General features: G+C 30.7%; 1 protein-coding gene across 1 annotated transcript; it reads left to right on the top strand.

The window, feature by feature from the left end:
• Window positions 1-4,833: 4,833 nt before the first annotated feature.
• Window positions 4,834-8,384, top strand: LOC112522890 (CRIB domain-containing protein RIC10-like). The gene is made up of 5 exons (XM_025132216.1): window positions 4,834-5,159; window positions 5,272-5,426; window positions 5,512-5,609; window positions 5,697-5,781; window positions 7,877-8,384. Exons 2-5 carry the CDS (start codon window positions 5,369-5,371, stop codon window positions 8,056-8,058), a joined length of 423 nt encoding a protein of 140 aa, XP_024987984.1. The 5' UTR covers window positions 4,834-5,159; window positions 5,272-5,368; the 3' UTR covers window positions 8,059-8,384.
• Window positions 8,385-11,524: the final 3,140 nt, after the last annotated feature.

Raw genomic sequence — 11,524 nt, 5'->3', positions numbered from 1 at the left:
ATATATATATATATATATATATATTTTAATTTTTGTGATATCTTCAAATTTATATTTAAAAAAAACATTATTATTTGCTCAAAACCACATAAATCTATATTATAATATCGACAAAAATCAAAAAAAATAAAACGAAACATTAAAATCGAGATATATCTCATTGCATTTCATGAATACCCTCCTAGTAACTATATATATATATATACCTATACTACATTAATATGCATTTAGACCAAAAGTCTCAAAACATAAAGTACTATCAATTTATGCAAGAGATTTAAAAATCTTTTAAGTACAAACTATTATGCATAGTGTACAAATGTTTAAAACATACCATTTGTTTGGTCAAAGTTTCAGATTTAAGTAAGCCATATTTACATGAAAAATGTATGTTTGGTCTTCATAAAATTGTTTGAAACTTTGCTTGTTTCCTATTTTAAACCTGAATTCAAATTCAAAGTTTTTCTTTCTCTTGAAGTAAACTGAAATTTGAAACAACAATATCAAAAAGGGTTTCAGATCCTGCATGTACCCTACCCCAACCCTTCAACTTTATATGGGTTTAGAAACTCAACATGCGTGTAATTATTTTCCCAATCGATCTTACTAAAACACCATATTAGCCTTCAAATTTATATATCAGTTGACTTGTAAAATAATCATACAAACTCACGATTCAAAGCTAAACTAATGTTTCAGAATTGTGATTCACCCAAGCTGCATCGTGCAGGTACACCATTAGTGTGTGTGTGTGTATATATATATATATATATACTATCTTATAAAGCAAATTTAACAAAAGTCTTAAAGTCTTAAAATACTAAATGACCAAAATACTCTTTATATCACTTTTTCATCTTTTCACCCCCTCATCTTCTCACATACACTCACCCTCTCACAACCAGTTTTTTTAAAATTATAATTTTAAATTTACACTTTATACACTTATAATTAGTTAATTAATTTATTTTACGTCCTTTACTTTTAAATATTTCATTTTAAACTTTTATCAAATTAATATCATAATCGTATATCAATTAAAACATGTTTAAAAAATACATTTTTATTTTAACAAGTTACACCATTATAATCGTCTCGTTAATACCTTCAAAATGAGTCCAATATTGAATAGTTTTTGACTTAATTATATTATTATATGTTATATATACTGNTAATATATACGATTTATACTTTTATAGTTATTTATTTATACATATATATAGTATATATTTTGGGGTTAAGTTGTCCAAATTGCACTGTATAATATGTTCTGAATTAATATGTTCTTGGGTTTTTTTGAAATATATATATACATGTATTAATTCAACTTTAAGTTGAGTTTCTGGACAAGAAAAATGGTAAGCAGTTGAAATTTCATTCTAAAACACATCTTTTTTGGTTTTTTCATGGCTTATGATCTGTCAAATTTGTAGTTTTCTTTATTGGTTTTGAGTGTTTATCTTAAAACTCAAGTTTCTTGGTTCTTTGCTCTTGGTRTAAATCGAACACATTTGTGGAGTCGTTTAAATATGTTGGATTTTAAATATATTAGATTTTAAACTGTCATACAATTTTTTTCAKCGATMGTCTGTAATTGGAACCATAACTCTTATTTATTTAAATTGTATTAATATGTAAAGACCAAGTGTAACATATATCATCGTTAAATCTTATTTTATAAAACAGTGGAACTAGCATATATATATGCAACAAGGTTTATAAATAAAAAATTGGCCAAGTTGCATGATGCATACGTAACATTTTAAGAATTCAAACCTTTAATAGACGTGACCTCAACTAAATAAATTATTATTTTTTAAAAAAAAATTGGTTTTTTTTTTTGTGACACTTCAGCACGTGAATATCTCAAAATTATTATTAAATTAATTTTAATTTTAATTTTAATTCTATTTTTGGATAATGAATCATATCTAAATTTTAATTATAAAATAAATATAAACAGTTATTAAAATAAAATTCCAATATAAATTAATATGTTTTATTGACGGTTGAGATTTCACATACAACCTTCCTTTTTCTAATTTATTATATATATAAATTGTATTTTAGGATAAATTAAGATATGATATATTTTTATATATTTTAAATTTATTTAATTTTAAAATTCACGTTATATCTATACTATATTATAAAGCATTTGATAAAAACTCTCAAAAATCATTTTTATGCATAAAGTACTGTATATTGATGCATATTACTTAAAATTCAAGATTACAAGTAAATTATGCATAAGTACAACTTATTAAAGCTCAATGTTTGAATTCGTATAACTCACTGCAGATAAACATAATCAAATAGAGAACAAACATCTCATTTTAAAATATAAAAAGTTTAAAATATAATTAGGATAATTATCGAGTTCTAATAAAATAATTAATTGTTATCTTTATAAGAAAATTATATTATTAAACCAAATATAAATTACTTCGCTATTAAACTTAAATTAAATTATAATAAAAAAATTGAATTAAAAAATTACACAAAAAAATGAGAAATTTTAAATAGTTAATTTGATATTAATATCAATATATTTCTGTCAAATTTTTATGATATCTTTAAATTTATATTTTATTCAAAAATAAAAGCATCATCGTTTTTTTCAAAATCACGCAAGACTATACTATAACATCGACTGAGATAAAGAATAAAATAAAATATTAAAATCAAGATGTATCTCGTTGCATTGCGCGAGTACCCTTCTAGTATTTGATTATGTGTATTTACGTGATTAATGGACAAAAATGAGACGTAAAAATTTAGGATATAAGATTTTTATCCTTTTATATATGCAATCTTATCCACTTTCAAGTATATAGCCAATGTTCGAGTACCATGCGTTATGGCGCTGAAGTAGTCCCGAGCCAATGTTCGAGTTCCAGGCACTACGGTGCTGAAGTAACCCATGCCATATACCGCATTTAGAAGCCCATTTACTCCGAGATTTAGGTGGTGGATAGCTGTCGTCAGCTCGTGCCGTAAGGTGTTAGGTTAAGTCCTCCAGGGATTATGAAACTAGAAATATTCTTGTTATTGTTTCGACTCATATTCCACCGAAAATGGATTCCGCTCTAAGAGTTTGGAGTATTAAATAACTTGTATTCATAAAACCAACTTTGCTTTTATTCGTATTTCAGAAAACATGAATTTGGTTGCTAGATATTTTAAATTAGAAGTTTTATGTTTTTTTTTATTAACTTGAATATCAAACCCACTATGTGAGCTGACTAATTTCAAGATGACCATCTGCTTTGCGGGTAGCCTGAAGTTTCCGTATTTGAATCCCCATGGCCACAAAGAGATTTTTATTCCTCCTTGGATTTGATCCTTGGTCAGGCGCTTTTGGCCTTTGAAACCTAAGCTCAAACCAATCAAAGACCACCCTTGCGGTTTAGCTTTATGTTTTTGAAAATTTGAAAGAAAACAAAATTGGTGATATTTTGTTGAATTTTACCTGATATTATTATATCAGTTTATTGATCATTTCTAAAAGAATTATTCTTTTCTAAATGGGACCAGGATTATAAATGGATATCTCAAAATCTGTATACGAGTATGGGCTTGTACGACTGTCTGTTTTTGTATTGGTAATGAATACACGTATTTAGGTTTATGGTTTGTTGATTTTCATATTTCCTTAGTTTCGTTATTCTATCTTTACACTAATTATGTCTAAATACAACGTTTTACAAGTTCTCGTCTCTTCTTATTCTAGTTTTTTACTTTAATGCGAGATTGTCTAATTTAATACGAACGGGTATAAAACTTCATTAAATGGATGAACAAACTCTTGCACATAGTGTTCAACCATTTAAACCAAAATACCTGTTAATATCAGACGTATATGTTTTACTTTAAAATCTGTACCACCAATTATCACAAAAAACCAGAATGTCTGTTTCTCCATCATCATCATCACCACCTTTTTTTTATAATCACGGGTTTTCACACCAGTTTGCACACACATCGAGTAATCTCACGAGACTCTGAAAGTTAGTAGCCGAACAAACCTCTAGCGACCTTTAGGGACTCGAAACAATGACCACAGGGAAACAAATCCAATATTATACCAGTTAAGCCACTCCTTACCTGTCTTTCTACATAAAACTAAGGGTTGTTTGTTTACCTTTTAATAGTTCCATTAAGAGGCAACATCTGAATCGTTAAGAGGTGAATATTGCTTGGCAAAAAAAAAAGTCTGCATCTTAATGGCTCTAAAACCCTCTGAATGATTTTGTATCATGGATCTCCCTTAACCATTAAGAGCCCTAATTTCATTGTACATAATTACCAAACAATTATATTTTATTTTACAATATATCATGAGAGTCTCTTAATCATTCTGCATCAAACCATTCAGCAATTGCCAAACAGCCCCTAAAATGACATTGTTTTCAAGTTTTAAAAAGATGAAAAAATGGGTTTCGTTCTAGTTCTGAAACCGAACTCCCACTCCAGTTTTGCACACACATCGACTAATCTAACAAGACTTTATATGTGAAAAGCCGAACTGATGACCGTAACAAATCCGATATCATACCTGTTCAGCCACTTCTTACCTGTCTTTCTAAAAAACTAAAATACGGATTTCGTTCTAGCTTTGAAACTAGATGAAACGGAACCGAATCAAGAACCGACATTTTAAAAAACCGACAACCCGTGAAGTAATATTTTTGTAAAATTTAAAACCGAAAATGGAACCGAACATATCAAATCATAAAAAAGAAGAAAAACACACTCATTTCTTTTTGTAAGTAATAGTGCATTATTATGACCTGTCCATGTCTTCTAAAGCCACACCTCACCCTTCTTGTGGGAGATCTTTGTGGTTCTCCATCTTTGCTCCCCTTTTTCTCTTCTCTTCTCCTCTTTCTTGCTTCCACAATATTCTTCATATACATAAACCCAACCTACTCTTTGATTTTACCCTACCTTTTGTCAAAAGGGTCTCTCTTTTTTTCCCCAAATTTCGCATCTTTTGTTCTTGATTTCCTCCCACTCTTCGAATTTCGTCGATTGGGTTCAGTTTTATGCACACGAACATATGGAGACTTGAAGGGAGACGAAAAAGGATGTGGATTGTGAAACTCAAAGACAAGAATCAGATTGTTGGTTGAATTTCGATTTCCAGTGAAGAGAAGGTAATGATTTTGTCTTTTTTGTTTTTGGGTTTTGATGTTGGATGGAACTAGTGATTGGAATAATGGATTGCGCACCAACTGTTTGATGAAATGCTTGGTGTTTTTTTGACAGGCGAAGGAGTCGTATTTCTTTGAGTTTTGTGGTAGTATCCGTTTGTTAGTTCGTTTTCCACAAGGGGTTTTGAAGATTCCCCTGAATTTCTTCAGCCATGGGAACCAAAATCAAAGGGGTGTTTAAAGGTTTCAAGTTCATCTCCCAAATCTTTGGTAATCCCTCTTTCTTGTTTCAATTTCTAAACCCAAAATTAGGGTTCTTTTTTCTTCATTCAGATTGTGAATTTTGTGATTATAGTTATGAAGGAACGTGAGATGGAGATTGGTTATCCAACTGATGTTAAACATGTTGCTCATATTGGTTGGGATGGATCCTCAGGCAGTGCTCCTTCTTGGGTAATTCTTCAACTTTCCTTCAAACCCAATATGAAATCATCATCTTTTTCTTGAAATTTAACATTTTTTTTTCTTGAAAACTTTCAGATGAATGAATTCAAGACAGCTCCAGATTTTGCAGCAACTTCCATTGGTAATTCTGGTTCTGCTCTGTCCACATGGTCATCTCAAGGTATTTTATTGGCGATTCATTTTATAAATTATCGAATTTTCGTTATAAATTAATCATCGTTATAAAAAAGAAATCGATAGATCAAACTATAATCCAAAAGTAAATTCGATCTCTAATAAGTTGTCGAAGTGTAAAAATACTCACACGAAGAGATAATAGTTCGAACGTTATTGTGAAGTAGTGTTATTTGCATTTTAGAGACGATGATAATTGATTTACAACAAAGATCAAATACAATAATTCGAATCGAAGAGTCTTAAAGCTCTATTTATGAATATTTATTTTGTTTTCATAATTATTACATGATTGAAGATATCATTTTGATTTCCATCTTTTAGCTTATGGATTCTATTTTTGGTCGAAATTTATTTGTTTTTGTATAAAATCTTTATGGGTTTTTAGGGTAGAGCCATTTTTATGACTTGAAGTAATCGGGCTTTAACCTTGGGGGCAAGCTTAACCGAAAAATAAAGACTAGACCTCAGGTCTCTTTCTGATAGGTCGCCAGTTTGAGTCTCTTTTTGATAGGTCGCATTAGGGATTTTCTTGGGCTGTTAACTTCAGGGTCCTATAGAATCAGCTAACAAAAAGATAGAAAGTAGTCGGCTTTGAACAAAAAGTTGTGGGAACCTATGCTAGAACGATCACATAACTTAAGCGAACATATCAATATCACGGTTGTAGAAGATCTCAAACCGACAAATAACGTATTAAATGTGAATCGACAAGAAATATTTGATTTTATTTCATGGTACTTGGGAAAAAAATAAAGATAGCATGTGGGTTGGTGATTGATTTAGGGGCAACTGTGGGGCATTTCACGGGTTTGGAAAATTTTCTTGAAATAAAGATAGATTTTGTCCCTTACTTTGTCTATAATAATTTAGATTGTCTTGTACCATTGCAATTATGACTTGTACCTTTGAAAAGGTGACTTGTACTCTCTTGCAAATTGGTGTTCACCAAAGATTCTTGGCTTATGGATAATGAAAGTGATTTGGCTTTATATGTCACAAGACCCTTTTGTGCTTTTAGAACACATGTACACATACACATTATATATGCAAATAATTTCTTGAAAGCAACAATTTTTATTCATTTTTTTGGTTTTTTATGAATCCAAGATTGTGTTTTTTTGGTTCACAATGAATTAGTTGATGGTTTTAGATGAGGGTTCTTTTATATGATGTATGTTTCCACTAATAAGTAAAATATATATATATATATATATATATATATAGAGAGAGAGAGAGAGAGAGAGAGAGAGAAGAGAGAGAGAGGGGTTGGGTTCACGTGAGACCAGACTGTTTTTGTGAGACACGTGAGACAACTTTTTTCCACTTGAAACTTCACTGGAAAACGCGGTGAAGGTAAAAAGAACCCGAACCTTCACAGAAAAACACTATGAAGGTTACCTTCACAGTGTTTTGCCGTGAAGTTTCAAGTGTAAAAAAGTTGTCTTACATGTCTCGCGAAAACAATCTGGTCTCACGTGATCCCAAGTCTATATGTATATATATACATGCACGAGACAAATATTCACATACTTTTCATCTTTCTTGAAGTTTGAACTCTTAATCTTGTGGGAGGCTCGACTATTGGTAACCTAGATACCGATGAGCCAACGATCCTTTGGTAAGTTTAGACTCGGGTTTAGGCTTTAGACTATGGATGGTCTGCGGTGGTAGAGGGATGCTAGTTTAGACTAGGGTTGTGTTTTGCTTTACTTCCTCCGTAAGTTTTCCTTTACCTTTCGTATGTTTTTGGGCATCTACTCGTTACTTTTTCCATTTTATATCACTTCGTGTTATTCTTTGCTTTCACTACGTGTTCACTCACACTCTTGCACAAGTCAAAGGGTATCAGCTCTTTTAGGTAGAGGTCATATCTGAGTTGGTTTGGTCTTATTTATTTTTAGTTTCAGTGGTTGGGCTTGTTTCGCGAATTTAAGGAAAACCCCCTTTTAATTTAGCACAATGATCGTTACGGACTTGATGTTGCTATTTTTCATTTTGTGTCGTATTATTGGATTTTCTTATAACGTCAAGTAAATGAGATCCGAAATCAAATTCTTATTATGATTATATGCAAGTAGATTTTGGAGAAGCAATGGGAAGACGACATACGGATGATACAATAAACGATCTACCACCCATAGACCTTCCGAATATACCCAAAAAACAAAGGCGTAGAAAGTCTAAATCCACATGCTCCCCGAAGTCATCCTCTTCATCGAAGTCATCTCGAAAGGCAAAGGCTAACATAGAGATCGTTTAAAGTGAACCCCGGAAACCGAGAACCGATTCCGATCGTTTGACGACCGAAGTTTTTGAAAGGTGATTAAAGATGATATGGTGTGAGAAGAAAGTTGGGGGATATAATGAAATTTTCATGTGGGTGTGACTTTTGCTTGGGAGATGAAACCTTTCTTGTTATTTTTATTTTATTATTTTTTTTCTTATTTTATTATTTGTTTTTATTTTTAATTTTGTCCCCTTTGGGAATATACAACAAGGAATCAACATGTAAAAAGTTAGATTCTTTAGTTGTGATGTTGGAATAGTAATCTAGCTTTTGAAATGATAACATGCTATTTGTTTGTATATCGTTATAGGAAATCGGGGAACCATTAAGAGCGTGTCGTATGTCTATATTCATAATGAATATGAATGAGACATTTATCATAAATCTTGTATTTATGGTGAATGTTGTAAAAACTTCCCGTCCAATATATACACATGGTATATTCTTGGTGGTTCACTAGTTCTCCGTGAAATTGAGGTTAACGAAACCTCCCTCTACAAGTATGTATGTATGTATGTATGTATGTGTGTGTGTATATATATATATATATATAGAGAGAGAGAGAGAGAGAGAGAGAGAGAGAGGAGATTTACTTTGCAAACTATGCTTTTTATACAAACTTTGCAAACCAATTAGATCCATCCATTTTCATGATTAAAGGCCACGATTAAAACAAGTTATTTTAGTAAAATAAAAAAATAAAGGAAAATAAATTATTATTATTTTCAACAAAAGGCAAAACGGGAACAAATGTAAACTATTGTGATTATTGAAATCTTCTTTTTGGTGTTCAATTCTGTAAACATGTTTTATTGGACACTAGAAACTGTTAATGATGGAACAATGAGCTATTTAGAAGTGTTAACGATGAAACAAAATAAAACTGTTAATGATGAAACAAAATGAAACTATGGAATTGGACAAAATTAAACTGTTAATGATGAAATATAGTTACCTAGAAATTATAAAAGGGGGGATATTTTAATAAATGATGAAATATAAAAAATATTTTTTAATCAACAATTATTGTACATTTTTCAAAGATGGTAATTTGTATCAACATATTTAATGGATAAATCAATTAAATATTTACTAAAAATGTGCTAGCTAATCAAGATATAATCTACATTTATATAGAATTAAAGAATTACCAAACTTATATATTAGTATTAAATACTTACCAAACATAACTGTTGTAATCTCAAAAGACCATAATGCCCTTATAAATTAAAAATAAAGAAAAACAAATTAATTTATATGATTGGTTATTATTAGTTTGTATGGTTTGTATAAATTGATGAGATTTGTATTTGAATGCTCTTCTCTCTCTCTCTTTATATATATATGTGTGTGTGTGTAAATAGTTATATATATATATATATATGTGTGTGTGTGTGTGTGTAAATAGTTTTAAATAGAAACAATGTGATTCATACAAAGTATATAAATCAATATCTCAATTGTGTCCTAATATGAATCATTAATCATAATTAATAAATATAATGATCTTTCATAAATATATGGATCATAATACATGAACTCTTCATTTTCATAAATATCTCAATTTTTTCTCTATATCTCTCTCTCTACATATATATATATATATATATATAGTAAATTACAATTTTGGTCCTTATGGTTGCCACCTACTATCAAAAGTGGTCCTTATTTCAAACTAATTATAATTTGGTCATTGTGGTTGCCACTTGATTTCAATTTTGGTCATTAGGTCTTTTCGATCTGTTCCATTTACAGGTTTTTTCGTTTTTGGTTTTGGGGTTTCTTTCAATCTGTTGGGCGGAGAAGATAATCAAAGGGGAGGGTTGGTCGGAGAAGATGACCGGAAGACGAGGATTGGCTAGTGAAGATGATTGGAAAGGGACTGTTTGTCGGAGAAGATGGTGGTGGTAGTTGGTCGGAGAAGATGACCGGAAGAGGAGGGCTCGTCGAAGAAAAATGATTGTGTATTGATGTGTTAAAGACTAAAGGAGTTGGACAATTTTGCCCTTGAATGGGGTTACCATTTAATAGGAGATAATGGACTAAACTTCAAGAAGGACCAACATTGAAAAAGAATAGCAACCATAATGACCAAAATTGTAATTAGTTTGAAATAGGGACTACTCTTGATAGTAGGTGCCAGCCACACACACGCATCACTTTTGATGAGGTTGAAATATTTGGTTTCTATAGAGGTTAGATTATGAGATATATCGCCAGACCTAATGATAAAGACCGATAAAAAGCCAAGGGTGGTGCCTGATTGGTTTGAGCTTGGTTCAAAGTACCTGGAGGTCTCAGGTTCAAATCCCAAGGAGGAATAAAAATCCCTTGTGGCCACGGAGATTCAAATGCGGTGACTCCGGACTATCTACAAAGCAGGTGGTCGCCCTGAAATTAATCGGCTCGCATAGCGGGTTGGATATCCAGGTTAATAAAAAAAAAGACCGATAATTTTTTTTTAAATAATACCATCTGATAAAAGAGCTTATATGCCAAAGAGTATGTTAGCCATGTAACATGTTTATAACACAAAAAGCCCAATTTGTTATTGGGTTAATAGCTAGGGGCATGGTGGAGGGAAGAAAAATGGACTGTCGTTAGCGTACCAAGGAATATTGAACGGTTTATTGAACATTTAGAAAGAAGGAAAAAAGGCGATGATCAGTTGGATTAAAAAGTATAGTATACTAAGTAGGAGAAACAGATCTGTAAGAATTTAACTACTGCCAAATCATTTAAGAAGTTAGTACTGAATACTTAAGCATTGAAAAATCCCCTATAATCTTTATCTTTGAATTAAAAAAGAGATTGAAATTAGGTCAAAAAATCGAGTAGATGAAAAAAGGGATCATTGACTACTATGTTGTTATGCAACCATCGACAAACTGATCACAACGGATATAATCTCTTCTCTTGTTTGAGTTCTTTACTGTTTATGGAACCCTTCTTTACATGATTTCGTATATGTGAACTAACATGTGAGAGTTCATAAGAAAGAAATCAATAAGACTGTGGCATGATTTGCACGCTGTAAATCAATGGAAGTGTTTTTGTTTCCAACCCAACATTAAAAACACAAAAATGAAGTTGTTTTCATCTTCAACTCACCACTAAAACACTAAAAAATAGAGGTCAATAAAGTTGACTTCTATAAATCAAATATTAATATACTATTAAGTTTTTATAATTTTATATGTATATTATTGAATTTTTATAAATACATATATTATTTTATTACTATTATAATATTTAAAATAATTTTTTTGTGCTCAATGGACCCATCATTTTTAGTAGTTGGATTGGAGATGGTCTAGGAAGCAACAGGAGCTCTATTTCAATAAGCGGTCATAAAAGCGATGGGACGACAAGTTTGTTAAATAGAAATTATATATATATATATATATATATATATATATATATATATATATATATATAT

Source organism: Cynara cardunculus (genome assembly GCF_001531365.2).
Source record: "Cynara cardunculus var. scolymus isolate 2C chromosome LG 12, CcrdV1, whole genome shotgun sequence".
Classification (NCBI taxonomy): Eukaryota; Viridiplantae; Streptophyta; class Magnoliopsida; order Asterales; family Asteraceae; genus Cynara; species Cynara cardunculus.
The sequence above is the reverse complement of the archived record's forward strand: the minus strand, read 5'-3'. Positions and strand labels throughout refer to the sequence as shown.